Below are 22,414 nucleotides of genomic sequence, written 5' to 3'. Positions count from 1 at the left end.
TATCCTCGAAGCAGAAATTTTCATAAGTCACTGCCATATAGTACAGCTATACCCAATACAGCTGACACGAAAATACTTCGCAGTTCAGTGAAAACATTTTGGAAAATATTTTATGCCAAGGAGAAACTTATACTGAAAACAAGCTGAAGTTGGAGATAAAAAGTACCTTGAGTGAATGCATAAGACTGAATGGTGAGGTGAGGGGTAAGATCAACATGATTGATATCAAGTCAGGAGCTGAATGTATCAAGTTAGAGCAAAGTAATGGTGAATATTTACACCAGCCAAATAATTTGAATTTATGTGAGAGACTAAAAGTAGTTGGGATTAATGTACATGTTGATGCAGATCAAAATTCTGTGGTTTCACAAATAACTATTTCTTTAAAATGTCACGCAGATTTATTTTTTTTTAATTTTTTTTTTTTTTTTTTTTTTTTTTTTTTTTTTTTTTTTTTTATGCTGCTGCTGATTTTATTCATGTTAATGACAAAGTGGATGTTAATGAAGTTGTTAATGGTGAAGTTGGTAGCAATTCAGGTAAAGATATAGCTGATAATAATTTAGAAAATGTTGATGGGGCTGAAGTCATTTAGCGGTGAGATCAGATGCAACAGCTGGAAAAATGAAAATGATATTGTGAAACCAAGGGGATTTATATCAAACAGCAGCATATTAACAGAAAATGGTAGCAGATATATAGCACACAAGACTGGTGATGCTGAAAAATTTAAGGATATGGGAGACTTCAATGTTGTTCTGCTACAGGAAGGGTGTGATACTGTAATGGAGAACAGCTGGTTTTATAAATGCAGAAATACTTATATTTTGAGTGAGTGGGAAGAGTTTTCTGTGCCATCAGACATGTAATCTATTGGGAAATCAATAAACTCAAGTTTGCAAGGAAGCTGTTATGTAGTGTAAGGCAAAATATTTTTTGGAAAATTACTTATATAATAAAATTTTTGAGGGTAATTTGGAAACACAGCTATTTGAGGCGGAAAGTAATGTAAGCATATTTTCCTAACTTTCAGAATAGACAATGATGAATTTAATCAGACCTGTTTACTGATAGCAGATATTAGTGTTAATTTTATACTATACACGGAACAGATGGCAGAAGCAGGTGCCATGATTAACTGCAGCAAGCATCTGTTTGAATTTACAGTAGGAGATAACAGTTTTACAGTTCCATTTAACAAGATTTTATTCAGTGAAGATGATGTAGCTTGAATCCAACTCGCCATGAGTCTACTGATAACTATGGGCAATGGGACCACCCTGAGTTCTGTAAGAAAAGCGTAGCATGTGCAGTTAATGAGAAGATTAAAATGACTGAAGGGATAAATGAAGAACAGAGGGAACAACTCTCTGAGTAGTTAGAAAATTATAGTGAGCATTAACTGAAGTTCCAAGGAAGGTCCAGAATTTTGAAGATATATAAAAGGTAAATATGGATGGATTATGTATAAATTATGATTCTCAGTATTTTATTTTTCATGTGTGTGCATTAGCCTGACTTAAATTTTATTAAGTGATACCTTTTTGCAACATTTGGGAATGTTAACTGAAGAATTTTGGGGGTAGAATTTATTTTTTTTTCATAATTTTATTGTTGATTATTGGAAAGTGAGAATAAAAGAAGGGTTCCATGCAATGGCTGATGGGGTATGGGGTGGGTGGTACTATTTGTAGTGATCGTGTAGATATTAAATTTGTTTCCTCCCATGTAGAATAGGCATTATTATTAGTTATATGGAGGGGGGGGGGGGGGGGGGTGATTATCACTTGAGTAATTCTGGCTATAGTAATGAGTAGAAGGCCCTTTTTTTGCAAGTGCTAATTTTATTTAAAATATATTTATTTACATTGGTCAGGAAATAACTCAATAAATTACATACCACCACTTGTATCATTCTGGAGAGCATTTCCAGAACTCACTGGATTGAAAAATACATAAAAATAAGGAGATGTCAACCTCTCACCAATAGCAGTTCAATGCATGGAGCAAAGAAACACTTAACGGAAAACATCTATTGAGCAATGGCTCTTTTTCTAGCAAAAGTACACATTCACACACTCAGCCACAAAGGCACCAAAACACACTCTGCTGTGGCCACAGTGGAATTAATGATTGATACTCCTGAGGTCACAGGAGTGTGTGGATGGATGTTTGGGTGTGTGTAGTTTTGGTAGTAAAAGAGCTAGTGCTTGAAAGCTGGTGGGAATGCTGTTTTCTATTTATGTTTCTGTGCTCCATGCAACGATCCACTATAGGTGATTTGTTGTCTATCCCTTATTTTATAAATTCCTGAACTTAGGTACTCAGTTGAGCATTCAGTTTCACGATGTAGTCTTTCTGTAATGTTTTTGCAGTTTTTAATATTTTTTTACAGTTGTTTATCTGAACTAGGCACTCTCTTTTCAATTTCATGTTAGACTGAATGTGACAGATGAACAGGACGAAGAGTGAGTAGTGGACTGGATGCTAATTTGGACCCATTTTTATATCCAGAAAATACAAGCTGTGCTGAGCCAGAGCACTAGAGGTATCAGAGGAGGTTCAGTCCCACTACTGTGTAGCAAGACAAAAAACAGTTATGACAGTATAGCCAAGAACTCAAGAACGTGTTAAGTGAGTGTGGTGAAAGTGATTCCATGAAAATTTACACTGAATTGTGGATTTCTGTTGTGACTGAAATATGTGTTCATCTTAGGAACTTTTTGATATTGTTTCAACCAGAATGTTCCTTGAAAAATTTATTTGTTTGAGATGGAATCAGTTTTTTAGACACACAACTGCAAATGCAAGGAAAAATGTGGTTTCATTTTCAGTAGAACTTGTAATTATACGGCGTATGTAGGCGAGCGATTTGATCGCCTGGAAGTAGTATGGAGGGAAGTAAAATTGTTGTATGGCTGAATGTTAGTGGGCCCACGGCTCAGAGTGTGCTGCGTTAGGTCCAGCTAGGCAACTGGTACGGGTGCGCCCAGGCACAAGGACAAGCAGCTCACCAGAAATGAGTACATCCCAAAGCTGGGAATTTGAATGGCTATTACTAGCATGGCCTTTGTGAAGAAGATGCTTCAAAAATGGCAATGTGGCAGACAAGCTGAAAGACAGCTTCTTAAGCTCTTTGAGAATCTATAATAATTCACAGTCACGTATTAAAGAAAATCCAAATGCTGCTGTGATCTCAGAAAAATGAGGCACATCAAATGGGAAAACAATATTAGAATATCTTTAAAACTAAAGAAGTTAATATTCACAGGGAATAAAGATATTCACAAAGAACCTCCAAATTAATAAATTTTAAATACTCCATGCAATTTTAGCATATGATATCACACATGATAACACTGCAATATAGCTATCATCTCTGAAAGCTACGTAATTGTAACTATTTTATTCCTTTATTTATTACATTTTTGTATATCTTCCCATTATGCAAATGTTTGCCAAAACATCATATACTCTACAATTACACAGTGAACAAACACAGCATGAATACATCATACCTTTTGTCATAGTTGCATGCTTATTTAATGAACAGTTTACTATTTTTCGAATAACTTTATTTAAGTACTAATTACTACTGATAATACGAAATCATGGTAATTTAAGAAGTTGTCACTCACTTGCTGACACCGTCCTCGTAAAAGAATGCCATAAGACACTTCTGACAAGTAGGCCTAAATAGCTGTTTAAACAATATTTAATAACAATTTGCTGTCATTCATCATGAGAGAACTTGTGCAAGAATACTGGCTTATTTATTTATGGACAAACCTTTCTTTATATTTATTGTGAATTGTCTGAGTGTGACCAAATGTTTATAGCATTTCTTTATTCAAATACTGTTGTAATATAATAGTTTAGTCTAGGAAATGGCCAAGTTGAGGTAAATCATGTCTGTAGAACTTAAGAATGGTGTGTTTTTGGTGGGGACAGCCAATGGAAAATCAGACAGTAGTGGACCAGTATGGGAGTCATGTGCAAAATTAAGTCAATTTGATAATCACAATACACAGATATTCACCTGCTCGAAACTGTTCCAAGTTCAACATGATGATTTACAAATTATCTTTGATAACAATTTAGTTTGGAGAGTTTGTTACCATTTTCATAATACTCTCAATGTAACTTCTGTCTATTTTAACTGAATGTCATAAGACTACTTTTTCGAGTGAAGGGCTCAAGGGAGCAGTTCTGGGCACTTTGATGTGATTTCTGGAAGGAGGCAGACCTGCCTGTGGTATTGAGTGGTATTTGATCACGTAGGTGACTGATTCTGGGTGGTGAATGGCTGCTATTATACTTTAACTTCTGAAGGGACTTTATATTTCGAGAGGTCTGATGTGCTCCAGAATAGGACTCTTAACTTTTTCCGCTCATATTATGGTACTGAGATTGGTATGTGTTACTATTCTTTGTATCATGTACGATAATTTGTAAATCATCATGTTGAACTTGGAACAGTTTCGAGCAGGTGAATATCTGTGTATTGTGATTATCAAATTGACTTAATTTTGCACATATCTTTGATAACAATTTAGTTTGGAGAGTTTGTTACCATTTTCATAATACTCTCAATGTAACTTCTGTCTATTTTAACTGAATGTCATAAGACTACTACTCACTTATTTGGGATGTCCTTTCTTGAACAAACATTATTCAACACAATTCTCTGTCGTTGTTATTAAATTACTCATTTAACTTTTATTCTGTAATTCTGTGTATTTTGGTAACTGCAATTCTAGCCAATGCATAGACTATTTAACTGCAGGATCACAGCTATAGGTTATTTCCAGTAATTTAGCTGCAGGGCATGAAAGCAGACATGCATGGCTCGACCCTATGACTACACAGAGCTATTCTTTTAAACACAGCTGTGAATAGTCCACATACCAAAAGTATGTGTAACCACAAGTAAAGATCAAACTGGTTTGTTCAAATGGAATGATGTTTGGAAGAGCAACTACACCTAGCAGTAACCATTTGGTACCATGGCAATCTCTTTTTTTTCTTCTTAAAATTGAATTTGGAAGCCTTTTTCATCACCAAGTGTCTTTAAATGTTAGCTTTTTTGGACTCATTAAAGCCATAAACTAAAACTATTAATACGAAACTAATACTACCCTTTCATGAACACTTTGTAGACAGATATGAAATGAAATTTTACTTTCTTACTTTAACCCTTAAGTCAATACTGTTGCACATCAGCAACATGGATTGAAAAATTATTTTGTGCTCCTCTGGTGGGGCTTTAGTGAGCGCTAACCCCAGTTTCACAGATGCAATGAAGTTCTTAGAGAGTACCTATGGGACTAGGTATGCAGTAGTTGACTGGACTGCACACTTCTGGTAATCTCATTGGCAGAATGCAGAGAAAATTGTCGAGTGTGGATTTTCTTTAGTTTCACGTTGTGTTTGCCTTATTAAAAATGAGATTACAACAGAGAACAACAGAAGAAAACCAAGGCAGGTATGTAGAACCATAGTCAACAAGAAACACAGTGAAAAATCATTGAACTTCAGGTTTTACATGTCAATTTGTGTATGTTGCACGGATACTAACACACAGCATTAGTGAGGTATTCACCATTTTTGGTGAAATATTCTCATACGGTGGACAGTTTTTTGTGTTGGATGTTACTTTATGGGGTGGTACAGTGACTATGGTAGTTACGAATTGATTATTTAATCACAGTGGCGTTTTGAAGAAAGTTGCTGCTGCACAAGATGTAAGACAGTTACTAGCTTTACCTTCCGGAAGTGATGATGAGAAAAGTGACTTTCAAGGCTGCAGTGATGATGATCCTACAGCAAATTCAAATGAATTACTTGCTTATAACAATTCTAAAAATGATCTCTTAGAACAAGATGAAACAGAAACAGCTGAGTTATCACATTCGTCTGCAAGTACCTCACAAAGAACTGAGAATGAAAATGTTTCTCATTGCCTTAAGCCACTAATCAACCACGATTATAGCAAAGCCATTGGCGGTGCCCACAAGCTATCACCCAAGAATCAAGAATAGTGAACCTAAAAGCATCAAAGCAACGTTCTGGGCTAAGGTGGAGCAATGTCTTTGTAACGTAAGATGATCTCGACAAAAGGACGGCAGACCAACTGCCACACCAATTTCCATCTGTGGCTGAAAAATTACTTTTAGTGCAGTTACTCTTACTAGAACATTGATCAGAGTTCAGACGTGTTAATTAAACATTCACAAAAAGTCAGAATGATGACAGAGTAAGTATGTAAGTTGATTTTAATAAAAGCCTTAGGAAAAAAAAGAAAGAACTGATGTTTCCTCATTTAATATAGAGTGGCTTAGTGACGGGCAACTGATGTTTGCATGTGATATTGCATACATGCAACACCTAGGAAATGTGCTTTCTTAAAAAAACTAGCAACACACGAATTTTCTCTCTGTTTTACCCTTTCTTTAACACACTTAAGGAATTCAGAAATGTTATTTCTTTTTCCAAAAAATAAAAAAATCATTCAAATAGTTTTTAGTTAAGTGTTTTCAGCATATGATTATTATTATTATATTATTATTATTGGTATTATAAATATCAACTGGTTCTCTCAGCACACTACTGATAATTTTGCTTTATCTGTTGTTTCAACATTGCTTATAATATGGGCAGCAGCCATCTGTTTAAAGATTTTGCTATTCATTTTATTCACATCAAAATTTTGAGCCTCCGCTGAAGTATAAGAAAATAGTTCCATATACAGTATCACTTTTTTGCGTGATCCAACAGTTCAGTATGTCTATGTAAAATTATTGACCATGGTAAATCCAGGATGAAATAATGAAAGTTTTATGAAAAGCATAGACTGCTACTCACTCTCCTCTATATGGTGTGCAGCAATCTATCCTTTTCATAATATTGTCATTATTCCATCCTGGATTTTCTACTGCTTGATTTTGTCTACCAACTTTTCTTCCATCCTGCAACCCAGTGCTGTTTTTCTTTGTTATTATTTTCTAATGCATTACTTTAGTCAGTGTCTGTCATTTCCTTTCCCTTCTTTCCTGCGTTTTATCTGTTGCCTTCCAAACTGCACCACACACTCTGACTTATGAATCACACTGTATCAATCTTCTTGTCAATGCACAACACATCAACATATCCTCTATATGGTGAACATCAATCTATCCTTTTCGTGATATTGTTATTAACCATGGTAATTGTGTGTGCTGGGAGTGTACCCTGGTTGAGTGACGATTTTAAGAGTATCATATCGTAACTGTAATATGTGCTCTATGCACTAGTCATTCTTTTGTATCAAGTATTGTGAAGGAAGATGTTAATGAGCAATCTAAGGTCTTATCCCTGACATTTAACTTGAATGGAAACGAAATATCAAGAGGAAGGAGTTACATTAAAGATCACTGGTGAGACTCAAATCAAATTATATTGGCTACTTATTTTATTAATTATTCATCAAGGTTTCAGTTACAATGGTATGGGCTTAAGAGGAATAAGGTAATCATTTGCGATGAGTGGGAAATCCAGGTTTGAGTCCCGGTCTGGAACAAATTTTCATGTGTCTATAAAAGGAGTACATCTATATCTAAACAAGCTGATGTCAAAGAATTGGCAATCAGCAAATTAATTTCAATTTATCATTTTGTAACCATAGAGACTGGAGGTTGTAAACAAGCTACTGGCATTAGAAACTAGTTATATCTGTGATGGGTACTGCTTTCTCAGGGACTGAGAACACAAATTTAAACAACTTACAGCTCACAGGGGTGAATTTAAACAGTCATTATTCCTGGGCTCCATATGTGAATGGAACAGGAATTAATATGTTTTGCAATGGAAGGTACCCTCTGCCATGCATTTCAGTTAATGTAGTAGAGCAGGTGAGGGGATTCCAGTAGCATCAATGCTTTCTAAGGAATGTAGACAACTCAACATCTTTCATTGTAGCTTTGTCACAACAAATGGCCTCTCTGATGCATATAGTCATTCATTATATTCAGCAAATCCCTTCAAGAAGGAGGTCCTTTAGTGATGCTGAATATGTGGTGGTATGTACTGACAAAAGAGAAAATCTGCTAAGGGTATGACTGTCCCACGTACAGCTTCCCTTGTGTCATCAAACATAATTTTATGCTTTGTGTAAGTCTATTCTCTGTCACTTCTGATGGTTCTAAATTGCTATAGTTAGTGTGCCGTTTGTCTTCCTCACAGCACACCTAAAGAGTATGTACAGATTGTAAAAAATGGTCACTGCAATACTCACAAGAAATTCCAGCACAGCATTCTTTAGGCTTATCAGGAGGTGGAAAATAGGTTTAATCAATTCTCTGCAAATGATTGTGCCTACAGTTCCACAGAAAAGGAGCTACACAACAGGTTAATTTTGTGTTACTTAAACAATTACATGTCACCATTTTTGAAAACACTGATGTATTAAGATTTAAAATAACCATTACATTCTAAAAAAATTATCTTCAGATGTCTAATTTTGATTATCATTATTGGACAATGTGTTGGCTGTAGGTACCATAGTGTTTAAAATTATTCTTTAATGGGCTGGATAATGAAAACTCAATGGCCTGAGATGCAGGTCTGTTTGCTTTGGTTCAGATAATGCTGGTCATTCTGCTCGGTGGCTTCATTCACAAAAAATATTCTGGAGGATTTTTGGGCTTTTGGGAGACTACTACACTCGCAAAAAAATTAAGTTATTCCAGCAATACTGCAATGTTTTATTTGAACACAAATAAGCTGGATGGCCTAGCAACACCGTAAACCATAAATCAACTAAATAAGGCATTTTATCTTGTAGTATAATCACTCTAAATTTTTAAATATAATATGGTCGTGCTGTTACCATTTATTAAGTTTTCTTTTCGTTAGAGGTAGTGCAACAATTTGCTGGTCCAAAAGTGAAAGCAACTACTCTTGATCCAATCATCTTTAGCACACTTCCATGGTGCATTTATGATGATGGCGATTAGTGTTATTACGGTTATGATCGTCATCATCAGAAATTTCAGTTTGGAATTACAACTAACAAACGATCTAATTTAAAAAGTAAAAAATACCAATAACTAGAATCTCAACATTCAGATGTTGTGTTTTATAATTCAAGAATTATTTTTTTGAGTAAAAACAATGTGTTTTATAATTCAAGAATTATTTTTTTGAGTAAAAACAATGTTCCATGGGAAATGAATTACATTTATTTTTAATGGATTTTTTATTCACAGCTGTTATAAGAGCAATCAAGTATGTAGGTTGTTGAACGAGTTAAGTGTAATGTGTGAAACCCTTCTATGATACAATACCTTTCAGGACTGAGTTATGTAGATATAACTGGTGTTCCTTGTATTGTGACTATGGACATATTTATTCTGTCACAATTCCCTAGTCCTGTTTTAAAGACACTGACTTGCAAACAGGATAGACTCATAAAGGTAAAGGTTGTGCAGGCCCATTATTATCAGCTGATGTAGGTGTGGTCTTCATGATTCAAGCTTCTTTAAGCTACAAATAATCCTGTTAGCATTTTGTATGCCCTAAATATTTTACTGGGGACTCACATTTCGTGGGAAGATTAATTGATGCTGAAATAATTGATGGAAATATGCACAATATGTTTGAAATCAAGTCATGGAATTCTTGTCAATACTGTTCCAACCAAAAGTTTGATTCTTCAACACTGCTTTAGTCATCGTTTCAGTTGGCTACTGCGAATAGTGTGTGCTATGTCACCTTCAGTGACTCATTCACATAAATTACAGAACATCACACAATAACATGGATATAATTTTTAAAGTGTATTTCTGCCTGATGATAAACAAACTTATAAGGAAAATAAAATAAAGTTCCAGAACAAAAGGATTTATTCTCACTGTTTAAAAGTCAAATCAGTTTAAGTCAAATCACACTCTTTTTAAAACCAAGATTGTCCATTAACAGGTCATCTGCAAACAAACCACTTATGATGTAACAGAGCATAATGGCAATAGATCTCATCTCACACAGCCTCACCTCTCCTGCCCTCTAGATCTTATCAAGAAGCACTTCAACCTACAACTTACTGTGGCCATGGTGATGCCACTAGTCTTCTGTAGAGATGACTTCAACTCTCATAAATACAGCCTGACAATGCAAATTGCACTACTTCATGAGAGCTTGCCTTCTGAATCTGACTTTTTAGAGTGCTAATAGTTGGTGGGAGTATTTGCCCACCATTGGTCTGAATCAACATTTCAGAGATAACCCCTTAAGCATGAAACCCATTATTTATTTCTCTTTCCTTGCAGTGCTGACTTGCTCCAACACAATAAAAATAGATAACGACTTCAAAAATTACCTCATATTCATTACAGGCATAGACAAAAGACGTCAATGACTTCTGCACAACATAATGTTTACTACTGATTTGCAACACAGCATTATATTTTTGAGAATCTTTTGACAGGTTTGGTTACAACTAAAAAAAGAAACACATTTAAAAACTATAATCTTTACTTACTGAACAATAGCCATGATATAGCTTGATTAAAAACCGGTAAACCAGTTTTTTCTCCAAGGCTAGATGATATGTGGTGGATATTCCATACAGTTGCAGTCAAAAGCAACAGGAGGAACACATAAACGAAGTTCCTGGTAGACTTCTCACTATGAGATTTGAAGTAAAATGTGCTGCATACACCAAACAGCACCCACAAGACACCAGACAAAAGCCTGAAACAAATGAATCTCAAAGAAAATTGTTACTGAATTGTGAAGAGCATTAAGCTACAGAATCTATTGAGAAGAAGTTGTCTGTCTTTGAGGTTTCATGGCCCTTAGTAAAATAATAGTAATAGTAAAATAATTAGATATTTGGTCAACAGTTCTAAAACATTAAAAAATGGGAAAATACAATCTTGTTTAAAATTGTAACAGTCTACTTATCTTACTCACCCACACATTCACAGTGTAACACAACCTGTAAGATACTGTAAATTTGGTCAAACGTTTCAAGACTTTTTTTTTTTGCAAAAGAACAGGGATAATACAAGAACAAAACTAAAATAACTATAAAGGATGTGACTGCCTCATACAATTTAATGTAGGGCAATTATTGTATTTTTTAAGAAATAACAATAAATTTCTAGTATTTCCAAAACAACAGCAAGGTACCAACCCACAATGCTACTTACAACAACACAAACTGTAAAACAGAATCTGGCAAGTAACTATTTTACCCCTTTAAAACAAAATAAATTAATACACTACCACTGCCACAGCTTGGATTTCACCCTAATGTGAACTGTCCTGACAAATCGAAATATTATCTTAGACAACTACTTCAGCTTATGAACACTTGGTTTCATTAGCCTATGGGAGTTATTTCAGCAGAGTATGAAAGAGAGAAGCTAATTATTTATAGTCTTTTTATTACCTCAAATAACTTACCAGATGTAACTTAAAACTACAGTTTCAGCAATGACCCATCAGCACAATTTTGAGTCATGCTGGTGACATTATTCACCAATTCCAGAAGATTCAAACATGTTCAAACACGGCCAGTTGACTGGACAATATCCAGTTTCCCTACATGAGCATCCATCTGGCTGGATTTTTTTCAGGTACTGTTCTTTCTGGCAATGGTATCCAGATTATGAAATGGTCACTGAATTGTAGATCACTGATGATTTCCCACTGCGAAGTATGTGGGCAGGATGGAGACCACAATGAAAGATCAACAGCAGAGGATGATCTTACAGCCACGCTAAAGGGTGTGCTCTGTATCCTGCTCAGAAGAAAAGTATTTTCTACGGACAGGAGGCTCTCAACAGCTGAAACCTGGGGCAGGTATTGCAGAGCCCAAAGCACATAATGTTTATCAAATTCCCCACAGAGCAGGAAAGGGTGACAGAACAACATGATGAGATCAGTGAGAGCCTCTTGGTAAACTGGTTCACTGGCAGCAGCGTGGGGGGGGGGGGGGGGGGGCGGGATGAGGGAGGGGCAGGCCAAAGTGGAGAGTGGTATAGATTATCTATCTGGCTACAGGCTCCTTAGCACAAGGGATCAGATAATATGGAATTTGTTTCTTGTTCCTGTCACTTATAGGAATTATTTTCTGAGCTGAAGGTTGCAAGATTATTGTTGTTGCAGCTTGCATGGCTATCAATGTACACATTTGAGCCTCTTTGCAAAAAAAAAAAAAAAAAAAAAAAAAAAAAAAAACTACCTCTTTCGACTTAACAATAAATTCTGTGTGAGTAATTTTTAAGTGGTCAAATGAATGAGAATTTGTTTCTGCTAGCAACCATGAACTGAACTTAAGATATGTAGGTGTGCTGAGTCATTCATGCTTTTATGGAAATGAAAATTCATTTCATGATTGAAAAAATGGCTTACGATTTGTGATCTGAGAAAGCAGAAGGACTGATGAGATTGGAAATTTATTTAAATGTTATGGCATACAGAAATGTGCAACTTGTTTGCTTATAAAGAAGAACAAGATACATGAACAATAAAACCAACTGTTAGTCGCAAAGGCTGATCCTGTTAATGAACTTCTTATTCACAGTATCCCCTGTCTGGAAGAAATGAGTAGTTGTAGTGAAAGTCAGGAGAATTACAGGCTTATGGTGGGGTCCCTGAAGCCCTTTTGCATTGAGCAGGTGTTACTGCTCCACAATGATACATCCATCCTACTTCCAGTGTTTTTGGGAGAAGAACTGGAAATTATTCTCATTTCATGAGCAGCTAGGTTGATTCAAGAAAATTCAAGCTTATCTGAGGAAACATGAAATAAATAAATCGTGACAGGCAGCCCATATGAAGCTTTCCAACAGATTAAGACTGGGTGCCAGACCAGGACTTGTACCTGGGAACTTTGCCTTTCATGGACAATTGCTCTACTGACTGAATTATCCAACATACATTGCACCACTAGCGTTCCCAGAAAAAGGACATTTGGAAGGTAGCAGGTAGAATACTGGCGCAGTTGGTCTGCAAGGGTGGGTCATGAAATGTGCTTTGTTAGTTCAGCCTGTAGAGCACTTGCCACACATGGTCTTAATCTGCTAGAAAGTTTCAAATCAATACACACTTGACTACACAGTGAAAATTCATTAAGGTACCCCATAGGTTGCCTGCTAATTACTGTTTTAGGTGAACTGCTATCCACCCCATTAGTATGTACCTTTCAACATTGTCTTCAATTATTTCTTTTAAAAATAAAGGGTTGTGCCTGTACCACTCCCACAACATGCATCGCTTGTCACTACTGATGTCACCTCCTTACTGATGACACCTCCTTGTATATCAATATTACCAATGCATACGGCCTGCCTACTGCTCAACATTACTTCAGCCAGTGTCCACCCGATCCCAAACCTATGACCATCTTCCTGCTCACTTTAATCAACACTATACTTCCGACCAAATGCTTTACCTTTGAGGGGCAGGCATACAAACAGATCCGGGATACAGCCTTGGGAGCCATGATGGCTCCTTCTTACACCAACCTTTCATGGGTTTTCCAGGGATCCATATACCTTCAGCTTCTGGACTGGTTTAGATACATTGATAACATCTTTGCCATATGGACTCAGGGTGAGGCTGATCCATTGAAATTTTTGGAATCTCTAAACACATTCTCCCAATTAAATTTCACATGATCCCATTCTGAATCTCATACCACTTTCCCTGATGTTGACCTCATCTTCACTGAGGGTCAGCTGAAACATTTTTTTCACCTTAAACCCATGAACAAACAACAGTACTTACATTTTTTGACAGCTGGCATTCCTTTCATGTCAAATGTTCCCTCTCATACAGCCTGGGGAACTTGAGATAAACATATTTGTTCAGATGCAGACTCTTTACAGCAGCACACCACCATTCTCATCTGAGTCTTTCTCTACACAATTATCCCACCAGCCTACACTGAAAGCAGAATTCCTGGGCTATCGCATCCAATCCTGGTAGTGTTGATCCTTTCACAACACAGCTTAGATGTACAACTCTTGCCACTCACTGCCAGCCTGGTCTTGAATGTATAAATCAGCTACTTCAACAAGGCTATGACTCCCTAAAACCATGCTCATTCTGTCTGACATTCTGCCCACACACCTAGAATAGCTTTGCATAAGCCCCCTATCTCTGCAATGTCCTGGTCAGACTCTGTGCTCCTTCTGCACCCATTTCCCTATCCTATGGCTCCTACCCCTATGACCATCCCCTCTGTAGGACTTGTCCAATGCAAACTCTTACCACCACCTATACAGCCCCTGTAACTGGCTAAACTTATACCATCAAAGGGAGAGTCACCTGTGAAATGGCCATTGTCATACTCTAGCTATTACGTAAACACTGTTCAGCCTTCTACATTGGTGTGGCTATCACTAAACTATTAGTTAAGATGAATGGACATAGGCAGAGGGTGTATACTAGCAACACACAATTTACCGTTGTAAGGCATACTCTGAAACATGACAGTCGTGACCTCAGTGCCTGTACCACCACATGTGCCATCTGGATTTTCCCTCCTGACACCAGTTCATCAGAATTCCATAGGTGGGAACTGACATTGAAATATGTGCTTGGTTCTTGCCATCCACCTGGCCTAAATTTACATTAATTTCTGTGGTCTCAGCATTTCTTTTCCATAACTATTCCTTCTCTATATTTTTTATTTTCGACCTGTCTATTTTTCCCCATGTATAACGCATTTAGCTGTCCATTCTTATTGAATCAGGCACAAAGTTTTTACAGTAATTTCTGTCTTGCTTATTACCCTTTCTTCCATCTTCAAGTTCTCAGGTTTTCAGATCTTGCTCAGTACAGGCACCAACAATCACTTTTTCCTCTTCATGCCATCCAGTAAGTCTCCCCTGATTCAGGGTTCTGGGGAACTTACCCATAACTCTCCCCATTCCTTAAACCTTGCCAGTCCTTTTCCTTCATCCTTCTTTCTTTCCTTTAAATCCTTCTGCCAGAAGAAGGCGCCACTGGCTCCAACAGCTCGCACACATCCATACCTTGGCGAGTAGCTTTTTTTATCTATCCTTATTATATTATAAATCTGTATTAGGTAATCCACAGCTAATGCAAATGAAACACTATAGCTTATAGAGGACTGGTAGTACTGATCAGCCTCCACCTCATGAGCTCTGTGTTTACCAAACCTGAATTCAGCCATTAAGATTGAGCTACTCCAGGTACTTGCCATTAAGAATGATCCAAGAGGCACATGTAGCTTGCAAAATGTGAGATATCTGTTAGTTTGTGTCTAAGATGCTATCCCCTACACAATATATTTGTATCCAAAGTTGGAAGAATACTGCAGAGTAGTTGCAGTAAAAAGATATATATTCATCTCTTTGATTTGAAATTTCACGTAATCACTATTTCTTACATTACTTGACTCCTACTTCAAGCAATGGAAAATCCAGGACGGAATGTAACAGTATCGTGAAAAGAAAAGTTGCTACTGACCATATAGAAGAGAAGCAGAGTTGCAGATAGGCGCAACAAAAAGACTGTCACAAATACAGCTTTCGGCCCGTAAGGCCTTTGTCAGATTTAGATGGCAAACACACACCCATACACACTCATGCAAACGCAAATCACACACACATAACTGCAATCTCAGGCAACTAAGGCCACACTGCGAGCACCAAAACTGGTGCATGATGGGAGTGGTGAATGGGTGGGGGTTAGGAGGAGACTGGGGTGAGGAGGGGAAGGGATAGTAGGGTAGACATGGTCGACAGTGATGTGCTGTTGGGGAGCGTGGAGGCACGAATGTGGAAAGAGAGTAGGGCAGCTATGTGTAGTCCGGAGGTTAGACAGAGGGAGTGGAGAGGTGGGGAGGAGGGACAGTGGAAAATGAGAAAAGTAAAAAGACTGGGTGCAATGGAGGAATGAGGGCTGTGTAGTGCTGGAATGGGAACAGAGAAGGGGCTAGATGGGAGAGGACAATGACTAACAAAGGTTGAGGCCAGGAGGGTTTCCGGAACGTAAGATATATTGCACGAAAGTTCCCACCTGTGCAGTTCAATAAAGCTGGTGTTGGTGGTAAAGATACGCATGGCACAGGCTGTGAAGCAGTCACTGAAATGAAGGATGTCATGTTTGGCAGCATGCTCAGCAACAGGGTGGTCCACTTGTTTCTTGGCCACAGTTTTCGGTGGTCATTCATGTGGACAGACAGCTTGTTGGTTGTCAAGCCCACATAGAATGCAGCACAGTGGTTCCAGTTTAGGTTGTAGATCACGTGACTAGTTTTACAGATAGCCCTGCCTTTGATGGGATAGGTGATGTTTGTGACTGGACTGGAGTAGGTGGTGGTGAGATCATGTATAGGACAGGTCTTTCATCTATGTCTATTACAGGGGGATGAGCCATAAGTAACAGGTTGGGAGCAGGGGTTGTGTAGGGATGGATGAGTATATTGTGTAGCTTCAGTCGACATTGGAATACCACTGTGGGAGGGGTGGGAAGGATAGTGGGCAGGACTCATTTCAGGGTATGACAAGAGGTAGTCGAAATCCTGGCAGAGAATGTAATTCAGTTGCTCCAGTCATGGGTGGTACTGGGTCATGAGGGGAATGCTTCTCTGTGGCCAGACGGTGGAAGATTGGTGAGAGATAGGAAAGATAAGGCACGGGAGATCTGAGTTTTGTACAAGGGTGGGAGGACGATTACAGTTTGTGAAGGCTTCAATGAGACCCTCAGTATATTTCGAGATGGACCACTCGTCACTGCAGATGAAGTGGTGGTCAACATCTAGGAAGGTTTCTTGTTGGGTTGAGTAGGAACAGGTGAAGCAAATGGAGGAAAAGTTGAGGTTCTGGGGCAATGTGGGTAGGGTGCCCTCACCCTCAATCAAAAACGCAAAGATGTCATAAATGAATCCGAACCAGGTGAGGGGTTTAGGATTCTGGCTGTTTAGGAAGGGTCCCTCTAGATGGCTCATGAATACATTGGCATAGGATTGTGCCATGCAAGTGCCCATAGACGTAACCCTGATTGTTGTTGTTGTTGTTGTTGTTGTTGTTGTGGTCTTCAGTCCTGAGACTGGTTTGATGCAGCTCTCCATGCTACTCTATCCTGTGCAAGCTTGTTCATCTCCCAGTACCTACTGCAACCTACATCCTTCTGAATCTGTTTGGTGTATTCATCTCTTGGTCTCCCTCTACGATTTTTACCCTCCACGCTGCCCTCTAATCCTAAATTGGTGATCCCTTGATGGCTCAGAACATGTCCTACCAATTGATCCCTTCTTCTAGTCAAGTTGTGCCACAAACTTCTCTTCTCCCCAATCCTATTCTTCTGTAGCACCACATTTCAAAAGCTACTATTCTCTTTTTGTCTAAGCCCTTATCGTCCACGATTCACATCCATACATCGCTACACTCCAACAAATACTTTCAGAAACGACTTCCTGACACTTAAATCTATACTCGATTTTAACAAATTTCTCTTCTTCGAAACGTTTTTCTTGCCATTGCCAGTCTACATTTTATATCCTCTCTACTTTGACCATCATCAGTTATTTTACTTCCCAAATAGCAAAACTCCTTTACTACTTTAAGTGTCTCATTTCCTAATCTAATACCCTCAGTGTCACCCAACTTAATTTGACTACATTCCATTATCCTCGTTTTGCTTTTGTTGATGTTCCTCTTATATCCTCCTTTCAAGACACTGTCCATTCCGTTCAACTGCTCTTCCAAGTCCTTTGCTGTCTCTGGCAGAATTACAATGTCATCAGTGAAAATCAAAGTTTTTATTTCTTCTCCATGGATTTTAATACCTACTCCGAATTTTTCTTTTGTTTCCTTCACTGCTTGTTCAATATACAGATTGAATAACATCGAGGAGAGGCTACAACCCGGTCTCACTCCATTCCCAACCACTGCTTCCCTTTTATGCCCCTCAACTCTTATAACTGCCATTTGGTTTCTATACAAATTGTAAATAGCCTTTCGCTCCCTGTATTTTACCCCTGCCAACTTCAGAATTTGAAAAAGAGTATTCCAGTCAACATTGTCAAAAGCTTTCCCTAAGTCTACAAATGCTAGAAACGTAGGTTTGCCTTTCCTTAATCTAGCTTCCAAGATAAGTCGTAAGGTCAGTATTGCCTCACGTGTTCCAATATTTCTACGGAATCAAAACTGATCTTCCCCGAGGTCGGCTTCTACTAGTTTTTCCATTAATCTGTAAAGAATTCGCGTTAGTATTTTGCAGCTGTGACTTATTAAACTGATAGTTCGGTAATTTTCACATCTGTCAACACCTGCTTTCTTTGGGATTGGAATTATTATATTCTTCTTGAAGTCTGAGGGTATTTCACCTGTCTCATACATCTTGCTCACCAGATGGTAGAGTTTTGTCAGGACTGGCTCTCCCAAGGCTGTCAGTAGTTCTAATGGAATGTTGTCTACACCCGAGTCCTTGTTTCGACTTAGGTCTTTCAGTGCTCTGTCAAACTCTTCACGCAGTATCATATCTTCCATTTCATCTTCATCTACATCCTCTTCCATTTCCATAATATTGTCCTCAAATACATCGCCCTTGTATAGACCCTCTACATACCCCTTCCATCTTTCTGCTTTCCCTTCTTTGCTTAGAACTGGGTTTCCATCTGAGCTCTTGATATTCATACAAGTGGTTCTCTTTTCTCAAAATGTCTACCTTACCCCTAGTGGGATAAGCCTCTACATCCTTATATTTGTCCTCTAGCCATCCCTGCTTAGCAATTTTGCAGTTCCTATTGATCTCATTTTTGAGACATTTGTATTCCTTTTCGCATGCTTCATTTACTGCATTTTTATATTTTCTCCTTTCATCAATTAAATTCAATATTTCTTCTGTCACCCAAGGATTTCTACTAGCCCTCGTCTTTTTACCTACTTGATCCTCTGCTCCCTTCACTACTTCATCCCTCAAAGCTACCCATTCTTCTTCTACTGTATTTCTTTCCCTCCATTTGTGACAATTGTTCCCTTATGCTCTCCCTGAAACTCTGTACAACCTCTGGTTTAGTCAGTTTATCCAGGTCCCATCTCCTTAATTTCCCATCTTTTTGCAGTTTCTTCAGTTTTAATCTACAGTTCATAACCAATAGATTGTGGTCAGAGACCACATCTGCCTCTGGAAATGTCTTACAATTTAAAACCTGGTTCCTAAATCTCTGTCTTACCATTATATAATCTATCTGAAACCTATCAGTGTCTCCAGGCTTCTTCCATGTATACAACCTTCTTTTATGATTCTTGAGCCAAGTGTTAGCTCTTAAGTTATGCTCTGTGCAAAATTCTACCAGGCGGCTTCCTCTTTCATTTCTTACCCCCAATCCATATTCACCTACTACATTTCCTTCTGTCCCTTTTCCTACTACCGAATTCCAGTCACACATGATTATTAAATTTTCATCTCCCTTCACTACCTGAATAATTTCTTTTATTTCATCATACATTTCTTCAATTTCTTCATCATCTGCAGAGCTAGTTGGCATATAAACTTGTACTACTATAGTTGGCGTGGACTTCGTGTCTATCTTGGCCACAATAATGCGTTCACTATGCTGTTTGTAGTAGCTTACCCGTACTCCTATTTTTTTATTCATTATTAAACCTACTCCTGCATTACCCCTATTTGATTTTGTATTTATAACCCTGTATTCGCCTGACCAAAAGTCTTGTTCCTCCTGCCACCGAACTTCACTAATTCCAACTATATCTAACTTTAACCTATCCATTTCCCTTTTTAAATTTTCTAACGTACCTGCCCGATTAAGGGATCTGACATTCCACGCCCTGATCCATAGAATGCCAGTTTTCTTTCTCCGGATAAAGACGCCCTCTTGAGTAGTCCCCGCCCGGAGATCCGAATGGGGGACTATTTTACCTCTGGAATATTTTACCCAAGAGGACGCCATCATCATTAACCATACAGTAAAGCTGCATGCCCTCGGGAAAAATTACAGCTGTAGTTTCCCCTTGCTTTCAACCATTCGCAGTACCGGTGCAGCAAGGCCGTTTTGGTTAGTGTTACAAGGCCAGATCAGTCAATCATCCAGACTGTTGCCCCTGCAACTACTGAAAAGGCTGCTGCCCCTCTTCAGCAACCACACGTTTGTCTGGCCTCTCAACAGATACCCCTCCGTTGTGGTTGCACCTACAGTACGGCTACCTGTATTGCTGAGGCACGCAAGCCTCCCCACCAACGGCTAGGCCCATGGATCATGGATGATAACAATGGCCATATGAATAATGGATTTAAACAGAAAGATCCACAAAATCTCCCATTAAAGCTGGACTGGTATTACATTAATTATCAAATGAAAAATATTATCCACATAGAAGGAAAACATTTAAATGTACAATTTTATGAGAATACTAGGTTTATGTAATGGTAAAGAGATAATTATAGCACTAATGGAAATTTATGGATGGAGCAATACATAAAGTAAGGGAATGGTAACCCTCACCTACAGCAGATGTGGCACAGGAACACAAAGCAGAAAACATTGTTATCTGCTTTCAACACACAACACAAAACGGCATTTAAGTAGCAAAGCTAGTGTGAATGCTGTCTTCTGTTGTGTGTTTCTGTGCTCCACGCATCAAACTGCTAAAAAGATAATTACCTTAAAATAAATGCAAGTTTAGTTTCAGTTTGAATGAAGTGTTATTATTTCCTATGATCATTTTCTTTACAGTAAACAAAAGCTGTGAATGTAACCATATTTACTGATTGTTTGTAGGTAATGCCTTCATAAGAGAAGTACTGTGGGTGTGGAAATAGTTGGTCATAGCAAATAGGAAGGAGGTAGTTAGTTTGGAATCTGTCGGGCATTGGGAAAGGTAGTGTTCAATAGTGGTAAAGCCCTGGGCATTAAGGATCTTAGTGTAAAGGGAGGTGTCATCAATAGTGATGAGCCGGGCACCATGTGGTAAAGGGACAGGTAAGTTCCAGGTATTAGGTTCAAGGTGTTGGTCTATGAGAGCAGAGATTCTCTCAGTGCGGGCACAGTAACTGGCCACAATGGGGCATCCTGGGCAGTTGGGTTTATGGATTTTAGGAAGCATGTAGAAGGTGGGAGTGTGAGGAGTGGTAGGGGTGAGTAGAGAGAAGGACTCCTGGGAGAGCTTCTGGGAAGGGCCTAAGGATTTGAGGACTGACCGAAGATCCTGCTGGATTTCTGGAATGGGGTCACTGTGGCAAGATTTGTAGGTGGATGTATCTGGCAGATGACTGAGTCCTTCTGCAGATAGTCCTTGCGCTTCAAAACAATAGTGGTGGAGCCTCTATCCACAGGTAGGATTATATGATCAGGATCAGTTTTAAGATAGTGGACTGTGGTTCTTTCTGCAGTTGTAAGGTTAATCTGCATGGTGAAAGATTTGGGGAATGATGGTGAGGCAAGGTTCGAGGTTAAGAAATTCTGGAAGGTTAAGAGTGGGTGATTTGGGTGCAGTGGGTGTGGATGACAGTTGAACAGAGGAGTGAACTGAGTTAGGCAGGGTTCAACATTGGTCTTTGGTCAAGTCTGATTGGTAGGGTTGGTGGCAAAAAAGTGTTTCCACTGTAGGGACCAGGAGAAGGAGAGAAGGTCTTTAACAAATCCTGCATAATTGAATTTGGGAGTGGGGCAAAAAGTGAGGCCTTTGGAAAGAACTGATATTTCTGTGGGGCCAAGGCTTCTGGAAGGAAGGTTAAAGACTATGTTTTGGATCTGTTTAGGTTCTAGATTGTGTGTGGTGGTGGGAGGGAGTTTTGGAGGGTGGGGTAACTGTAGTAGGTCTGCAGGATGGAGTTTGTCCGCTATGAGGGGACGTAGAAGAGGTTTGGAGGTTTTTGCGGAGGGGGTGGTCAGTGGTACTTGAAGGCGTGAGGAGGAAGTGAGCAGGATGGAGAACTTTTAGAGGTGTGTCTGTGCATGATGCTCTAGTCCATAGAGGGCAAGAGTTTCAATGCGTGTCATGGGTTCCAGGTATTTGGGATTGCATTGCAGGAGAATTTTGTGGATGGAGAGAAGATACTGCAAGGTGGTTTGGGTTTGGTTGATATGGTTGTGTAGGACTATGTTTGTGAGGGCTAAAGACTGGTGGAATCCAAACAGATAGAGGTCATTGTGGAAGGAGGGATGGCGGCCGGAAATGGGTAATTTGATGGTAAGGCCATTTGGGGGGGATTCCATGAGTCAAGCAACAATGCAGGAACAGTATGTGGGACTGGGTTCTGTCTAGGGATAAGGAAACTTTTCTGTATTGACGCAGATGGAAGGAGCAGGGATCTATGGTGGTGGAAAAAATGTGAAAAAATATGTGAGCAACACAGAATTATGTCCAAACAAATACCCAAAAAGACACCCAAGTACATGTGAAAAATCATGAGAAGGATGAAACGGAGGCAA

The 22,414-nt window shown here is 38.6% G+C and overlaps 1 protein-coding gene across 4 annotated transcripts in view; it reads right to left on the bottom strand.

Moving 5' to 3' along the window:
- Window positions 1–22,414, bottom strand: part of LOC124798136 (GPI ethanolamine phosphate transferase 1) — a 260,616-nt gene that overhangs the window by 35,146 nt on the left and 203,056 nt on the right. For 2 of the 4 annotated variants that reach the window (XM_047261405.1, XM_047261406.1), the window contains exon 11: window positions 10,517–10,728. In XM_047261405.1, the coding sequence (XP_047117361.1) occupies window positions 10,517–10,728 (212 nt within the window). Of the gene's footprint in view, window positions 1–10,516; window positions 10,729–22,414 lie in introns of those variants that run through there. The other 2 variants (XM_047261408.1, XR_007016923.1) reach the window with 2 other exon arrangements.

This window comes from Schistocerca piceifrons, chromosome 5 (genome assembly GCF_021461385.2).
Source record: "Schistocerca piceifrons isolate TAMUIC-IGC-003096 chromosome 5, iqSchPice1.1, whole genome shotgun sequence".
Taxonomy (NCBI): Eukaryota; Metazoa; Arthropoda; class Insecta; order Orthoptera; family Acrididae; genus Schistocerca; species Schistocerca piceifrons.
Note: the sequence above shows the minus strand (reverse complement) of the source record. Positions and strands in the feature narration are given on the sequence as shown.